The sequence below is a fragment of the Rhinichthys klamathensis genome, unplaced genomic scaffold (assembly GCF_029890125.1).
Source record: "Rhinichthys klamathensis goyatoka isolate OS25496 unplaced genomic scaffold, OSU_Roscu_1.1 h1tg000111l_1, whole genome shotgun sequence".
NCBI lineage: Eukaryota > Metazoa > Chordata > Actinopteri > Cypriniformes > Leuciscidae > Rhinichthys > Rhinichthys klamathensis.
This window is the reverse complement of record NW_026606649.1, coordinates 5836498-5855276: the sequence shown is the minus strand read 5'-3', so window position 1 is coordinate 5855276 and position 18779 is coordinate 5836498. Positions and strand designations below refer to the sequence as shown.

General features: G+C 38.9%; 1 protein-coding gene across 1 annotated transcript in view; it reads right to left on the bottom strand.

Moving 5' to 3' along the window:
- Window positions 1–18779, bottom strand: part of vps8 (VPS8 subunit of CORVET complex) — a 163294-nt gene that overhangs the window by 96415 nt on the left and 48100 nt on the right. The window contains exons 21-22 of the mRNA XM_056254327.1: window positions 15138–15360; window positions 14955–15044 (exon numbers count right to left, since the gene is read on the bottom strand). Coding sequence (XP_056110302.1) covers window positions 14955–15044; window positions 15138–15360 — 313 coding nt within the window. The remainder of the gene's footprint in view (window positions 1–14954; window positions 15045–15137; window positions 15361–18779) is intronic.

Below are 18779 nucleotides of genomic sequence, written 5' to 3'. Positions count from 1 at the left end.
TCCAGAATCAAATAACTTCCAACATAGACTGGCGTGTGAAGCACCTACATTCTGAAGTACTGAAAGATATCAATGCTGTTATGACTCCAATGGTGCAGACTTTAAATCAGTTGGAAACTGAAATATCTGTTCTCACGACACTGGTGGATAAAAGAATACAAGAAGTTCAATGCATGAAAAACAGATCACTTCCAGTTACTTCTCTTTGATGCTTCTGCTAAAACTATATTTCCATCTCCTATGGATTTTCAGTTAGGAGCTAACCCTAACCCTCAAAGATTGCAATCCACGATGCAGAATGTTACTGAAAGAGGTCTTATGACACATAATGATCCTTTTGTGCATGAAGATACAAAAACAAGATCTCTTGGTAAAAGTCCAATTAAACTTGAGTTTCCTTCATTTGGTAGGATGGAGGATACAGCAGATCCTCTGTTGTATTTGGAAAAGTGTAATGATTATCTAGCCCTACAACCCCTCACTAACTGCTCGAGATTGGTGGGATGTGGCACGATTGGAAATAACTACTTGGGACGAGTTTGAGCAAAAGTTTCAAACTGCATTTTTGTCTGAGGATTCCGAATATGAACTGGCAGAGTGAATAAGAGGTTGAGTACAAGGTGAAGGAGAGAGCATACGTGATTTTGCTTATATGTATCGATCTCTTTGTAAACGATGGAAACCGGACATCGAGGAGGAGGAAATTATAAAGATGATTTTGAAAAACACAAATCCTCAACTGGCTAGTCAACTAAGAAGTAGTAGTACCCGGCTAACGATAAGCCTAGCTAACGTTACAGGGATATTCCACCATTTGGAGAATTAAGCTCATTTTCCACCTCCCCTCGAGTAAAACAATTGTTTTTTACCGTTTTGGAAACCATTCAGCCGATCTCCGGGTCTGGCGGTACCACTTTTAGCATAGCTTAACGTAATTTATAGGTATGACGACAATACTAGGGGTGGAACGGTACACAGAAGTCACAGTTCGGTTCATACCTTGGTTCAGACATCACGGTTCGGTACGATGGAGTGAAAAGCAAAACAAAAATATAGAAGGCATTTTTATAAATGTCTTAAGCCTTGAATTTTTATTAATAAAGGCTTAGAACCAGTTTATTTATAGTGCACTGACAATAGTTTTATACAATTAGTTTATTAATTAAATTAATAAAAAGACAAAAAGACCTTGAGATATGTAACAACAGCAATTGTACCTGAATGAATTTAAAATTAATTTGCTATATTTCAGATCAATATATTTGTTTTCCTTAATTTTAATTAACCCTAACTTTATTCTCATCTGAATTATAAATAATTGATTTCCGTATAAAATAATACTACCATCAAAAACATCTTTTTTAATCAATGTAGAATGTGCAACTTAAAAATAAACAGATTAGTGCTCCGACTCCGAGGACAAGAAATAAAAACCAATGCAATATGATGAATGTCCAAAAAATGGAACCCACAGACTGTTTTGAAATGGGGTTGGATAAATATGTTTTGCTTTTAAAACTGTGTGTGTGTGTGGTTGGGTGACAGTTGTAGGTTACAGTTTGACAAGAGTTTATAGTTTGACAAAACCACAATGTTGTATTTTATTGCGAGTGTACACAAATAAGTAAACACTTTGCAGTTTGAATGATGTCCTGTATTAACAAAATTACGGAGTATGTTTTTATGTTTCCACTGTTTGATCGCGCCCGCGCCTCTCACACTCACTCTCACACACACATACACACACTCCAGCGTTGCAATCTTGACATTGCAGCCTGTTATGCTGACATTATGCTGCGTTCACACCAAACGTGAATAGAGCGAAATCTATTGCTATCTAGAGTTTTATTTATTTTTATACCGTGTATTCTCTGTGCAAATTCGTCCACCGAACCGTGACGCCCGTACCGTTTCGGTTCAATACGAATAACTTACATGTACCGTTCCACCCCTAGACAATACAATATTATTGTAAATTATATCATATAAAAAGCGGTAGCTAACGTCAATTGAATCAAGCAAATAAATAGCTTTTGCTCCAAAAAGCTTGACTTACCTCGAATTTCACAAAAGATTCCTACACGTTATGAGTTTTCATCAGACTCGCGTGGTGTCTCATCCAATGGCGAGCTCAGTAGACGCTGACGCTGTGTGCTCAAGATTCTGACGCCAAAGTGCTAAGATTCCGATTGACCAAGAGAAAAAGTGCTAAAATTCCGATTGGCCCAGAGAAATGTCAATTATAAGAATTATCCAATAATGTTTCTCAATTCTAGCCAGCATGGCATGCAGATGAAGGGCAGCCAACCCAGCTTGCTTTATTCTCTGCTATAGCTCCTCATCCAACAGAGTCTGCTGATGTGGAAGCATATGTTAAGTTTCCTGACCCCGTCATCCAAGATGTCACCTTAAAAGAGTGTGAGAAACAATGTTTTTTTTGCACAAATGGATGCAAACGTTGATGTTTGTACCACAAAGATGGGATGCACTGATGTGCTTTCTCACAAAATCTTTCTGACGCAAGAAATGCCCCTTAAGCAAAAGTCTTAACGTGTTTCCCCATCCAAATTGAGTATCATGAAAACACATTAATAACATGTTGGAAAATAAAATCATCGAACCCTCATCTTCAGCCTGGGCTGCTCCTGTGGTTATGATACCTAAGAAAACAGGAGGACTTAGATTTTGCGTGGATTATTGGAAATTAGATGCTGTCTCGCAAACAGATGCTTACCCATTTCCTTCTATTCAGGAAATCCTGAAATAACTGGCTGGAGCTGCAGTTTTTTCCACTGTGAACTTAAATAGTGGATATTGGCAGGTCCTTATGGATGAAGGAAGCAAAGATAAGACCGCCTTTGTGTGTCCACTAGGGCTATTCAATTCAATGTAATGCCTTTTGGACTTAAAAATGCTCCAGCAACCTTTCAACAGTTGATGGAACTAGTTTTGGGAGAACTTCCTGGTACCATCTGCTTTGTATATTTGGATGACATCATTATTTATTCCCCCTCAGTGAACAGCATTTTAAGGATGTGCAATCCATCTTGGACAAGCTTCGAGTAGCCAATCTTACTTTTAACATGCAAGAGTCATTTTTTTCATACCTCTTTGAAATTTCTTGGTCATGTAGTCTCAACGGCAGGAGTGGAGACTGATCCTGAAAAAATAAAGGCAGTACAGGAATTTTCTACACCTAAATCTCTGAAAGAACTGCAAAGATTTCTCGGAATGGCAGGGTGGTATCATTGTTTTGTGCCCAACTTTCCACAGCTTACTGAGCCTCTAAATGCCTTAAGACGGAAAGGTAGTAAGTTCATGTGGATTGAAAAGTGCCAAGAATCCTTTGAAGCTCTGAAGAAACATCTTGTATCACCCCCAATCTTGGGACATCCTAAGTTAGATCTGCCTTTCATTGTTTATACTGATGCTAGTGATGTTGGGTTGGGTGCAGTACTGGTACAAGAGGTGGGAATTGGAAAAGAAGAAGTCCTAGCCTTTGCCAGTCGTAGTCTAAATAAAGCTGAGAGAACCTACTCTAAAACAGAAAAAGAATGTTTGGCTGTTGTTTGGGCTATTGAGAATTGGTGGTATTATTTGGAAGGGAGAAACTTCACCGTGGTCTCTGATCACTCCTCCCTTGTGAGGGTTTTTAAAACCCAAAAGCCCAGCGCACGCCTGATTCAATGGGCACTGAGACTTCAAGAATTCAATTTTGTAGTTGAATATAGAAAAGGGAAGTATAATATTGTCCCAGTTGCCTTATCTCGAGCCCCTGTAGAGAAATCTGGAGTATTCTTACCCAGCTGTGCTACTTTGCTGTCAACCAAGAATGAAATATCCATGGATTTGCAAATCTCAGATGAAGAGATATGGAAGGCACAACAAAATGATCCAGATATTCAATCTCTCTATATGACCATCATTGAGACTGGACAACCTATTATGGTAAATTATACCACCACCTTTACTATCTTGGAAGACAAGATTTATAGAGTGCAGCAATTATCACACAAAACCATCTATCAGATTTACATTTCTGCTTCTCTTCGCTCTAAACTCCTTCAGAATTTCTACGAAGATGTATTAGTTGGACATCTAGGGCATTTCAAAACCAACAAAAGACTGCAGACTCTTGTATATTGGCCCAAAATGAATCCTGATGTTGTAGAATATGTTCGTTGTTGCTAACAGTGTTAGCTGTACAAAACTGAAGGTAGAAGATTGGAAGGGAAATTACAACAGACTGATGTACATCGACCCTGGTAAATGTTAGGAGTTGACATTATGGAACCATTTCCACGAAGTCCCAATTGGAATGTTTACCTTTTGGTGTTTGTGGATTATTATACACGTTGGGTGGAGCTCTTCCCTCTTCGTCAGGCCACTGCAGAATCAGTTGTCAGAAAATGACAAAATACATCTTCACTAGATGGGAAGTACCTGATTTTGTTCTGTCTGATCAAGGTTCTCAGTTTGTATCCACTCTCTTCGAAGAAACACGCAAACAGTGGAATGTTTCCCCAAAACGAACGACTGCCTATCATCCAAAAACCAACATTACTGAGAGAATAAATCGTACACTGAAAACAATCTGATCTCCATGTACATTGGCAATAATCATAAACGGAGGGATAAAGACTTACTGGAGTTCCGATTTGCCTTGAATTCCGCTGTTCATGAGTCAATTGGTGTGACCCCAGCTGAGTTTGATTTGAATAGACCATTGCGGGGTCCTCTTAATGTACAGCCAAGGGAATGTACTCCCAATTCTTCAGTCTATGCTCAAGTTAAGAAATTGAGTAGAATGCAGGAGTTTGTCAGTATAAACGTATATAAAGCTAAAAAACGCCAGAAACGAAATTGACAAGAATAGAAGAGAAAGCAAGTATGAGGAACAGGACAGAGTTTGGTTACGAACCTACCCTTGCTCCAAAGCAGAAAAATAATTTTCTGCTACACTTGCCCCCACATGGCAAAATCTGTACCGAATTGGTCGAAAAAAATGGGCCTCTTAACTATGAAATTGTGTTGGAGGATACTGGAGAAAATGGTCGAATTGTGCATGTGTCACGGATAAAACCTTGCTATCCTTCAGCTGCAGAATTGCAAGCACTAAGTGATGCATCAAAGAAAAAAGGGAAAAGGAAAAATCAAAAGATCTCAGACCTATTCGTGGAAGAAGAGGAATTCAAGGGATTTAGTGATGCTGAAACAGAACTTGATCAAGTTGAACATCAAAGAGTACTGAATATTTTTGCTGAAAAAAGTGGAGAAGAGGAATTCAAGGGATTTAGTGATGTTCAAACAGAACTTGATCAAGTTGAACCTCAAAGAGTGTTGAATATTTTTGCACAAGAAAGTGGGGAGGTGGACTTCCTTGGCTTTTAATAGTTAATAATAATAATTTTCAGGGGAGGGGGAGTGTAGCAAAATTCATGTGATGAACTCCGCTAATAAAAGCGAGTCTTTCTCTTTAAATAACAAGCATGTAGATGTGACGTAATATCCATAGCGGAAAGAAAAATGTCTGGTGTCTGGAGACACGGTGGTGTTTCACATGGCTCAGTTTGATTTACTCTCGTTGATCCTGCTGTTTATGGATGATTGAAACTCCCTCTGAAGACGTATATGGATGTTTGAAACTCCCGCTGAAGCCGTGTATGGAGTGAAATTGTGCATCTAACCCGATTTAAACAGAGACTGACGATAAACCAGTCATGCTAGGGAAAGTGTAAGTGCAACTCTCTTTTGCTGTTGTTAATTTTTTGGGATAGTGTAAATTTGATAGTTTGTGCTAATTTCTTTCTTTTGAACTGGATACGTTGCAAGCTATGAACTATTCACAAACTCAACGGCACTCCTACAACAATAGTGACTCGAGCTATATGAACTATACACAAGCTCAATGGTCATTACTGAAACTAATGTTGAATGGATTGAGTAGTTATGAATTTGTAAATGATTTGTACTTTTTTTGCTTATTCAATGTGTTGGGAATTGTTATACTGGTGGAATCTGTGTATGGGCATTTTTAACTTGTATTGCACTTCATGAACGTGAATATATGTTGTTTTACCTGCTCTGGATTGTGAAAGGTCATTTGATTTGATAAAATAACAAAATAAAATCAAAGAAACAGGATATGATAGGGATCATATAATGTGATGAGAACATTTTATTAGATTCCTTTGGGACGATTTAATTTATGAATATTTACAATTTTGTCTGGATAATATACCAGACTGGCACCCATTTTGGTACACCTTTAATCGTTACAGGTTGCAGTAATGAGCATTGTAACCAATCACAGACATGTTGAGTGCATGAATGCAGTGATCTCATCATTGCAACTCCATTTCTGCACACTCATGAATGCTTTCTACATAACTAATAGTGCAAACACAATGGAAAAAGTGGTTAATCAGTACTCAGATTTGTCAACATTAGAATCTTATATCTGCTAGCCATCATATTATTGTTTATATTTGCTTGATTGTTTTAATTGATCCAAAACTGTTTAAATAGCTTTTTATGGTATTATGTAATTATTAAAATTTCTATTATGTATTCTTAATATTTTTTTTCTTTAGGTTGACTTGTAACATCTTGTCCAGGGACTACGGATGAAAAATAGCCTTTGGCTAATTCTGGTACATTTACAGAAATGTTTTATTAATGTACAATGTCCCTGTCAAACTAAATAAACTAAAAAAATAAAAATAAATGTAAATAAGAGATTAGTCTATTCTAAAGGGAGTTTTGGCAAGAGTCCAGAACTCAGACACTGATAAACTTGTGCTGTTTGATTGACCTCCAGCAATTGTGAATGGAGCATTCTTTGATTGCTTTCTATATATAATTTAATCACAGATAAGATAACCGATCATTTTTATCCTACTAAGAGAAACAATGTGAAGTTGACCGTTTAGTCACTGGTTTGATTGACTAAAAGTGAACCAGTGAACATCTGACTGTACATGAATCATTACATATCAGAAATCACTGGTCACAGATCAGGCATTAGAATGAACACTGTAAGGACTGGGCTAAAAGGGTGAATCTGAATAACTAAATACATCCTGCTAAAGACCCAAAAAGACTGAATGCAACACACACACACACTCTCTCTCTCAGGAATGGCCAGAGTCATAAAATGCTTGAAACATTCCATGCCCTCCCCCATCTCTGCAAGAGAGATAACAGAACTCTAACACACACACACACGAACCAACACACACACACACACATAATGGACCTTTACATTACACGCATAAAACGAGCCATTACCAATTGAATACGATATATTCCTGTATGTCTGTGTGTTTCCCAGTCCATGGTAGTTTAGAAATGATCTCCTAGCGTATCAGTGAAACTCTTGAGAGTTTAAAAGTTATGTATTAAGATGTATCTTCATATTCCAATTATGTGTAAATGTTGTGTTTGGTACCGTTTTAATTATCTCGTTCCAACTGATTTGGTCAGATACAGAAGATTACAGTAAAATGTATGTTTTCTATGTTTTTATCATCTTGTGGAATGATTCTGACAAATTCTGACTGGTCATAAAAGAGGCGGACACGGCCATAGTTTAACTTTGACAAGACAAAGAGAATTTGGCCGCCAAAAGTTTCGTTGAATGTCATTGGCCAGTTCGCACCTCAGAGGTGTGGACTCCAGTTCCTCTAAAGAGGACTGAACCTCCCTCTGGACTCTCTCTTGCAGTCTGACCTTCTCAGAGAAACATGTGATGCTAGCGATCTCCTCATGGAGATCTGATCCCACCATGGATCTTTTCTTTTGTTCGTCTAAAGTTCGTCTCTTCTTTAACTTACTCCCGAGTTCGTCTCCCAGGAAAGGAAATGGACTTTGCCGAACTATTTCCTCGGGTAACGTCACCTCAAAGACTTTAAGCCTTTCAAACACTCGCGCCGAATGCCAACGAACGCCACGTGATCCCCCATGGAACAAAGGGGCCACGCGCAAGCGGCCAACCATGCACGCGCCGGGACGGGCCGTGCAAAAACGCTGCGGCCGCGCTCCACACGACGCGCGCAAGCAGGACAGGACCTTCGTTCAACATGCGGGCCGACCGGACCGCGCAAGGAGCCCGCAACACACACAGACCTCATTTGCTTTGCAAGTATCATTCCCGTTACAGCTTCTAAGAAGCCTTACAATGGTGTTTTCGTGTTGTTTCAGAAAGGTTGATGTCGAGGTGAAATTGTACCAGCTCTGTCTCTCTCCCTCGCTCTCTCACCAACTCTCTCACCAACTCTCTCACCAACTTTCTCCCTTTCTCTCTCTCTCTCCAACTCATGTTTACATGGGTACCAATTGTCTAAACGCCCCGCGTCGTCTTAGTTTGTGTTTAATGTTTGTAAATACATGTATCATTGTAGTAAATGCTTAAGTAGTTCAGCTTCATTAAATACATTATATCCTTTTGATTGACTCATTGCCTGTTGCTCATAACCCAAGTCACTGATATGCTTCGATAACGTTACGAGCTCTTTACAGAAATACCTCAGACGGGTATGTGTAAACTTTATAGAGCAAGAAAACTAATTCTTGTGGCCACAGAATTTGTTTTCACAACTCTATAAATTAATTGAGCTAATTAATTTTACCTGTCTTGTAAAACGTGGTCTGTATAATTGGTTACAATTCATTTGTGATTAATTGTGGGGATACACATGTATGCACGCAGGTAAAATGACAAAGCCTCCCTTAATGGGAGATTTATTAACATGTAAGACTGGGCTGATCCAAATCTGTATGAATAATTATTAGTTATTAATTATTAATTATGACATGCAAATTCCCCATTGATCAGACCCAAGCAGAGTCTTTACAACACATTTACTTATATGTTGTGGCATTACTGTCGAGTGCATATCTTAAAAGCCAGTTTGCAAAGCCTGCGCGAATCCACATTGAAATGAACTAAGCCATTCACATTGTTAAAAATAAATAACCACATTCCTAGCATTAGGATCCTTTGGAAGGTAATGTTATTTTTAGTCCAGTGACCCTGTATCGCTCTCTCCTCCTCATTTCACTAACACGCCAGTGGGCGGGGCCAAAGTTGCAATGATGGAGTAGACATTGATTTTCTTCTACATAGGTGGTCTTTAACCTATCTATTACATAGGCACATTCCACAACGAGTCTTTCGCTGGGCTTGGTTACAATAAAAGCTGTTTTAGACTAATAAGGAAGTTTTCAGTTCTGAAACTTGCAGGATATTTTTATAGTATGATATGATAGTATGTTTTATAGATTGCTCAGTTTATGATCTCTTTAAACAGGGTACCCCCAGGATCCTCCAACTTAAATTCAAGGCTTTTTAAGACCTTTTTAATACCATTTCAAATGAAATTAAATGCCAACTTCGTACCCATTCCGACAGAAGTATGAGGGGAAAATGTCAAATCTGTATACATTTTAAACCCTAGAAAATAATAATGTACAAGGAGGCTACTTGACTGATAATTTAAGTAAAATGTTTTATTTAATTCATTTAATACATACGCAACAGCATTGTAGCGCACGTGTATGTAGGCCAGTGTAATTTTGGCAGCCATTTTTTATTTAGTCTTAAGATGAAAATGTTTATTGGTCTTAATCACATTTGAGTCATCCAGTTTTTTATAGTTGTAGTTGACGAAAAGTCTTTGCATTTTTTGTCCACTTTTAGTCAAACTGCAGTTACTTTACTTTTGGTAGTTATTTTATATGTAGTCTTTAGACAGAAAATGTCATAATAATTATTCTCTCTAGGCCAACTCAATCAGGCTTATGATAAATTATTGACATTGCACGACTTTAGCAGTAGCACTTGTGCAGTTCTACATAATTATCCCTCTTTTACCTTTGTAATACCTTAAAAAAAGACAGACATAATGCTTTAAATAAAACAATGTTCATTAAATTTGCAATGTTAAAAAACATTAAAATCGCCAGTAGGTGGCGGTAACTCCCTTTCTTTATGAGTGAGTCTTTGAGTCATTCATTAATTGGATCTCACGATTCGTTCAAAGCCACATATTTCGTTGCAAAACAGAGCAATGGGCTATATGCACACATAACTTCCGCGTTTGACGCAAGGATGCTCGTGCGTTTCCGGTTGGGGAGATTTAAAGCGGAGGAAAACAGGATTATGGCAGAGTCTTCAAAATTGTGACCCGTTACAGAAACCAGGGACACAAGTCGGCAGCACAACTTGCGAGCAAAATGAGAAAGAAGCGTTTTTTTCCAAAATTTGTGATTTCCGCTTTTTTGCAGAATCTGTTAGTTGAGATGATGAAGAAGCCTCTCCATGTTTGAGATAACAGTATTGGTATATTTAAAAGCGTACATTTTGAGGTTGAAATCGGCTTGTTTTTCGGGGATTCTAGCATGCAGTAGGGGCGTGTCATTGTCTGTGTGTATTTCCATACTGAATAGCCGCCCGCGCCTTTGCCCCCCGCCCCCCAACAGCGTGGCTACTTAATATGCAGCGCTCTGCTCCTGCTCTATCTGATATTAAAATTCAATGAAGATGGACGCCGCAAAGATTGTCGCAGACGAGCTGAACCGTGGCAGTTACATCGAAAATGTTTTCGCCGCACTTTGTGGGCTCGGGAAACTGAACCGGAGGTATCGGGCGCGTCGCGCGCGCTCTCGGTGCTTGAATACGGCGGCTCGGCTCGCTGACAACGGTGGCTGGCTGTTTCATATTTGACATCCCGATTGCTTTGAATGGGGAACGTTTTGTGAACAGGGAACAGACTTAATGGACTGGCAACAACATGAACTGGCACAGAGAATCGAAATAGAGGATGCAGTTAAGACCTTTGCTGCGATGAAGGCCTGCTGTGCGCGTTTCTGAAACGTAAGTTAAGCTTCATTTGCTCTCTAGTCGTTATTTAAGATGCTGAACCTGCTGATGATATAATGTGCTTGCGGACATTTCATTTGTGTGTGTATGCACATAAGAAAGTGATGTAAAGAGATTTGCAACAGTAATTTGAGGAAGTGAAATGTGATTATTTGGAAAATTCCTGTCATGACTGCTTAAAGGTGACCAATAATTAAAAATTTAATTTACATTGGTATAGTCAAATAACAAGAGTTCAGTGCATGGACATGACATAGAGTGAATCTCAAACTGGACTGTTTTCGCGTTCCCTGTTAATTCACGTTTATGAAAAACACCCCTGAAAAACGGTCGGTTCTCCACACAATACCGACTGTGACGCAATAGTCGGGATCATTAATATGTACGCCTCCAAATATTTGCATAATGCCAGCCCTCAATGCCAGGCGGAACTGCGCAGCCGAAGCATGGCAGTTGCTCAGTGTGGATGTACACATGAACACAAAAGTATTTTTTAGTTCCTTCATCTGAGCCTCTGAAGAAACAATGGGTTAATTTTATTTTCTCTGGAAATTTCCAAACATTTCACCGAGTGTTTCCTCAACTTGGGCCAATACAGAGCTCTTACTGTATTTACATCATCGTGTTTGCATTGGTGAAAGCAGAGAGAGTGCAGAAACTGCTTTGCAATGATAAGATCTTCATTCTCGCGATCAACACACTGTCATCTGCTCAATGCTCATCACGGCAACATTTTATGTGATGGGAATAGATCTAAATACTTTAAAAACATCTCACGATTCGTTAATCTCGATAGCTGTTATAGTAAAAACGTATAATAGCAGTAGTAAAAGTATTCGGGAGAGAGTTTCACATGTAATGCGTTGCTATTTCATATGCAAGCATGTCAGCCAATCACAGCAGTGGCCGCGGTTACACTGAATCCCACAGCCAATCACAGCAGTGGCCGCGGTTACACTGAATCCCACAGCAGACACGCCCCTTCAAACAGAGTGTTCAAATCAGAGGCTAAAAGCAGGCTAGAAAAATTATTTCTAAATTATGAATATTTTTTATCTAAAAAACATACTAACATTATAAGGGTAACCCAGGAAACATTATAAAAAAAAAAAAAAAAAAACATTCTAGGGCACCTTTAAAGAAAAATGCCAGCAGACATTTGCCTCCTGCATAAACTTTAATATTGTTGACATTTTGGGCACACGCGCGTTGCGCACTATTTGCGTTATATGTAGGCCTATGGCTTATTGGTCTTTGTGTGTTGTTGCTGGTTTTGCGTTATATATGGCATATTGGTCTTTGTGTGTTGTTGCTGGTATACGTTGCAAATAGAGGGGCAGCACAATTGTTTTTTGCCTAGAGCGGCAGAAGTGCATTCGCCGGTCCTGGGGGTGAGTTTCCATAAACATTAAAGTTTGTCGTTTTGTGTTCATTCTAAGAACACGTAGGCTACATGTTATCGCATGTTTAGTCTGTTTAGACCTTCCCAATACCTACCTATTGTTATTAGCTAGCTCAGGAAAGAAAAAAAAGCTGTAAAGCACAGGGGGAAGCTTTACAGGGGGTATGGCTTATCTAAATGAGATGTAAATGAGCCCTATTGTCACTCCCCCCAGCAGAGAGAGGTGAGAACTGCACATCTTTAGAGGCTGTTATCTTAACTTTTAGTTATTTTAAGTGCCTACCTTCAAATGGCCACAACTTCTCTAAATATTATCAGATTTCCACGTGTTACACATCGTTGGAAAGCTTGGAGACTACACTTTCAGAATCTATGAATAACTCAAAATGCCCCAGAACCGACTTGTGTCCCTAGTTTCCGTAACTGGTCACATTTACTGTCCTCTCGTCTTTGAAACGAAACTTTAATACGTTTAGATGTAATTTTATATATAGTTATGTTTATTTAATATAATAAACACAGAAGCATAAACAAAACGAGGAGTGTCTGTTTTGTCTGTTTTTGTGACTAACGTTTCTTTAGTATAGCAATAGAGTATAAAAACCAATATAAATTCTCGGTATAGCATTGGAGCGAAATGAAATTAGCGGAAGTAGGAAGTCTGACGTAGTCAGGCTAGGACTCTACGATCGGAGGAAGTAATCCAGCATCCTTAGACCTTCACCGGAAATACCGCCGTGCAGAGCCCATAAGCCTGACAATGCTGTTTTAAATGTAGTACATCACTTAATGTTACCCTTTTTTCTTTTCTTTTTTACTGTTGTATAAAATCAAGGTCACATTTGAAATCATGTGGATATTCGGTAAACATTGCATTCTTGCTCGTATGAACACTGGTGGATATCAGCCTGCATTTTGATCGCAGATTTAGTCGCACAAACAGCGCAAGCGGCTCGTGACAGAACACAGACCGACTGGATGACACTTTAATTCAAGTACAACATTTTAAATAATCATCGCTGAATGCCAACTGTTGCCAACCAGCTTGTCTGTGTTTTCAGATAATCCGCGCTTCAGCAGTGTAGAGAGAGAGCGTGCGCATGGTTGCCAGATACTATTGAAAAGACCGGGTAGAAAATATGTTCTTTTAACAGAAAAGCTCGTATTTGGGGTTTAAATTCTGTCATTTGTGGCCACAGCGGATTAAACTAGGCTAGGTACTATCTTGTTCTGTACCTCACTTGCCTAGTAACCATAGTAACGGGTGCGCACGCGATCGCTTTTTCTGCTTTGACGTGGAGCGCGAGGTGCACTCAACCAAAATTGTCTCTGACTCAACGTTGCATACATTTTGAATTAGCCTACATTAGTAACAGTTAATTTAGTTACGGTATGAACTTAATCCTAGCAAAGGCAAAAACATAAATAAGACCTTTGTAACGAAATCCAAGACTTGGTATACAAAATTCAAGGCTTTTAAGGCCTTAATTTGAGATGATCAAATTCAAGACTTTTTCAAGGCTTTTAAGACCCGCGGGTACCCTGTTTAAAACAATCTTTTTTATTTTATTTTTATTTTCACAAAATAATGCAGCCTGCTGAGAAAGTGTTTCTCATATCGTGTTGAAGATAAAAAATGTATACACTGTAGTATATTCTTCAAGACACGGTCACATAATCCAGCATAACACACACTAGTGTTTGGTCAGTGTGTAGGCTATGTGTGTGACATTTTGGCCATGAAACAAATGAATCCCTTACTCGGTCGCCTTTCATCTAGGGTTCAGAAGATTCCTCTGACAACAAGCCTTTCATCTTCTTTTCTATCCTAATGGTAAGAAACACACACTAAAAACCCACACTCTATGGGCAAAAACTCACGTGTACACATCAAAAATGTGCACACACACCCTTGAGGTGTCCCCAACGGCTTACCAGGTTTCTGCTTTGTGTGGCAATTAGACCATCAGAGTGTGAATGAAAAAGAAAAAAATAAAGCTGGAATGCATGACATTTGCCCAGTTTTTGGTCCCAATTTGCAGTTTGGACGAGTTCATGCTAGTTGCCGTAAGTCAGAGCCAGTCTGGAGATTTTGGCCATTGTAGTTGACAGATTTCACAGAAAATCAGAGTGTTTGATGGGCTCAGATTCTGATTATTTTTAGCTTGACTATGATTCCATCCAGTTGGAGGATATCAAACATGTTTGATATTTCGAGCTGTTTTAGAAGACATCATAAGGACATATTGTATCACCCACTTTACTTAAAAGGTTAGCCATACTAATTTGCTATACTGACCCAGTCAACCCAACCAAGACCGAATCCAAACGCGCTTGGCTTGATTTCTTCGCGATTCATAACAAAAAGTCGCTACAGCAACTACTGCATTTAGCTCTGGTACACACGTGTTTCTTTTCATCTGTCATGTGTCTCCTATGAGGTGCATGTTTCTGAATGAGTTTGTTGCATTCAGAGTGCCATGAAAGTGTGTGATCCTCACTCATTTAGTGTATGATGATGCCCAATTCTTCTCAATAACCATTTACAAATTTGGCAAGTGTACAATGCCTAGTGTTTTAAAATCTGTTTAGATTTTAAAAAGTCGTGTAGTGTATTCCAGCCTTAAAACACCTTTTAGCACAAAGTACATTGAACACAAACAATCATACCTCCATGGGGCTGATGTAGTCATTCATGCCACTGTTAAAGACGTAGATCATGGCGTCATACAGCTGGTTATCCCAGCACATCTGCACCACCTACAAGCATTCATGTTTTTAGGTAGACATATGTTGACTCAGGTAATACAGATGATAAAGTGCTGCAGATATGAAACATACGCACATACACACCTGTTGTATGTCCAGGTTAGTGATGTCCATGTGGACCAGGCATCCCTCCACACTATCCATCATGCCGTTCTCCTGGAAGTAGCTGAGGAGGTCTCTCATGACAGGTGCAGTCAGACAGCCAATCCGCTCGCTCAGAATGTAGGGCTCCAGACTCTCCAGAAACACACCCCTGGCCACTGAGTTTTCCACCAACCGAGGGTAGATTTGGTTAAACAGTAGGTCCCTGAGCAGAAATTAGATCGTTTTTTAAGAATTAGATCACTGGGAAAGGAAGTAATGAGATTAAAAAGAAAGACTTGTTTAGAAAACCAAAAGCAGAAAAAAAAAGCAGATTACAAAACAGTAGAAAATAAACACAGAATCTTATAGTACATGTAAAATCATACAATTAATCATCAGAGTATATCAATGTGGTGAAGATTGCTTCAATAGATTAAAAGATCTCCACTCCATCACGAGCATAACACAGGTTTTCAACACTGAGCCTCTCTCACCAGTGAGATGATATTCTAAAAATAGCTATTATATTTTGTATACATATTTCCATTTACAGTTACTGATCATAAAAATGTAATTACTTATGTTAATGTAGCATTTTAAGCCTACTGTACATTTAACATCCATCAAAAAGCATACTTAACATAGTAAAATGTATATTACATTCCTATTATATGGAGCTCTGTCGGATTGAAGCACATGCGCATGCCGCCACTAGTTCAGTAAAGTCTGTGAAGTTTAGCAGACCCTTGCAATCTGGACTAGCCTTTATGCTAAATGAAAATACTCGCAATATAGCCATAAAATGTAAGTCATGCACTGGGTAAAACGTCTTGAACGCTTTAAAAAATATATGGATCTGTTGAAGCACCAACCATGTTAAACTATATGCTTCAGCGCATGCAGCACGGCAAAAATAGACGGTGCGTGAACATTCGCTGCACTTCAACAGACGCAACACTCCTGGAACACATTGCCATACCGCATCTGTGTGCGGTGTGAATGCTCTAACCTGTTAGCATGGGCAACGGAAAAAATACACGCCGCATACGCACTGCAGACGGAGTATGTGTAAACCTGACGTAAAGGCCCATTCACACCAAGGACGATTACTATAAAAAATAAAAAATACAGTTCTAAAAATATTTCTCAATCTCAATATTAAAGAATAGCAGAGTTCACACCACAGCTATAACGATAACGACAGATAAACGATAATCAATTTCAGAATGATTTTTTTCCAACTGCCGAAAGATGAAAACATTGACAGCCAATCAGAATCCATCCTGTTGTAACGAGCTTGAGCAACGCGCTTAGAATAAACAGAACGATATTGTCCGCTTGTATGGACGCTAATATAGTTATCTTTATAGTAGGGCCGGGACTCGATTAAAAAAATTAATCTTATTAATTAGAGGCTTTGTAATTAATTAATCGAAATTAATCGCATTTTAATTGCATACATTTTTGACCTGAGAACAGTGAGAAGGAATTTTTTTTTTACATGGATTTTTTGTATACCATTGAATAATGACTGAATACATAAGCTTAAGCAACAAAATATTGTTTATTTTTGTTCAACCAAGTCCAGCAGACCAGTGCGATTTTTGCCATTAAGTGTAGCAATAGCATATTGCTACACTACACTAATAGCAATCGCGAATTCCTTGTTGCATAGCTTGCACACAACCATGCTCTTATCGACGCTTCCATCCGTTCGTTTTTTGTAACAAAATTTCCCATCCACCGGCCAACCAAAGCGATCTCGTCAGCTTCTTCGTCATGAACGCTAGTTGGTGCGCCAGTATAATCGGTCCGCCGAAACTCATCCAGTGAGAAACGTTCCGCGGTGCAAAAATAAGTGCGATTAAAAATATTTTTTTGTGTAATTAATTAACGCGTTAAAGTCTGTAATTAATTAATTAACGCGTTAAAGTCCCTGCCCTACTTTATAGTTATCGATCTTGCTGTGAACAGGCAAGGTATTTTGTCCAGAGAAATGTGTTATTCACTACTGTAAAGTAAAGTGACTGACATATGTTTTTAGTGCACAGTGCACAAATTCGTTGTTGATTATTTTCGTTATCAATTAGTTATGGCCCTAACTTATATACATTTTAATATTTTGCTATAAACTTTCAGATTTTCAAAGATTTTGGGTTGCAATTAAAGGTTGTATTGTTGTGATTAATCTCTGAGCTCACTGATTTGGTTCACGTCTTAAAACTCTTTACTTAAAGGATAATTCCGGTATTTAGCACTTTGAGTCTATTTTGTAGTTTGTTTTGGATGAACTAGAGTGGTGGACTTAGAAATTTTGACGATGGGTCCTGTCTCGACTTTTTGACTATTTTAGAATCGCCTCTGACCGCTTCAGAGTGGATGTCTATGGGCATGCTCAAACATGTCCTTAAAACAACCCTTAACGTTCGTTTTCAAAACTGTGCAACTCACCGAGTGGTTAGTGGTGTTTGTTGATGATTAGAAACAAATATATCGGCGCAATGTATGCTTTCAATCCGTGTTATTTGCTATAGTGGAACTATTTTTTCAGATACCTCACAACCGCATTTAACTTCCGCTCGATATTTGAGTCTGAAGCCTTAGCACACTCCCGACCACTTGATGGCGACAACCACTTTGCCGCAGTTGCTCAGCTCACGCTAGCCTTCTGAGAGACGGAGAACCGAGCGAAAAGACTACAACCAAATGTAAACAGACCCCTTTCCGTTTCCGGTAGCGCAGTAATATCAACGAGCACTGAGACCTCCAGCAGACATCAATGCGATTTTAAAAAATGGCAAATAAAACACGACAGAAACTGTATTTCGCTACGCTACTTGTTTTGGAACATCAACGAACACCACTAACCACTCGGTGAGTTGCACAGTTTTGAAAACGAACGTTAAGGGTTGTTTTAAGGACATGTTTGAGCATGCCCATAGACATCCACTCTGAAGCACTCAGAGGCGATTCTAAAATAGTCAAAAAGTCGAGACAGGACCCATCGTCAAAATTTCTAAGTCCACCATTCTAGTTCATCCAAAACAAACTACAAAATAGACTCAAAGTGTTAAATACCGGAATTATACTTTAAAGCTGCAGTCCACAGTTTTTCCTCTTTGTCGCCATGTCTGTTCGAAATCTGCAATTGCAGTTATTCGCGGAATTATCAACTTTACGTGAGTTGTACTTCTACACGACACAGCGCGGATGAACACAATGTTTGAGGAGAGGGTGCGGCTGTCAGTCACCGTGCCGGTGTGGATACTGTCATTCAGAATCACAGATTATTCTTTTTGGAAGTATGACTAACATAAGAATTTTTACTGGAAAATGTCATCTGAACAAGTAAGAAACATCCACTTTTGTTCTGGTTCTGACATTGCTATGCAGTAAATCGTGCTGATTAAATCTAACAATCGCTTATCATATCACGCAAAACCGTACAAATTATACTTTGTTCTCAAATTGTTAATGTTAACAACGTCAGCATTGCGTGACTAAATGTAATGTCCTTCCAATATTATCCTTGTTTTCGCATGGGCCGGTTGCAGTCTCTTTTTTTTCTGTAGCCACTCCGAAGTCCGAACGAAGTCTTTTGCATTTTGCCACGGGTGAGTCTCTAGTTGTCACTGGTGATTG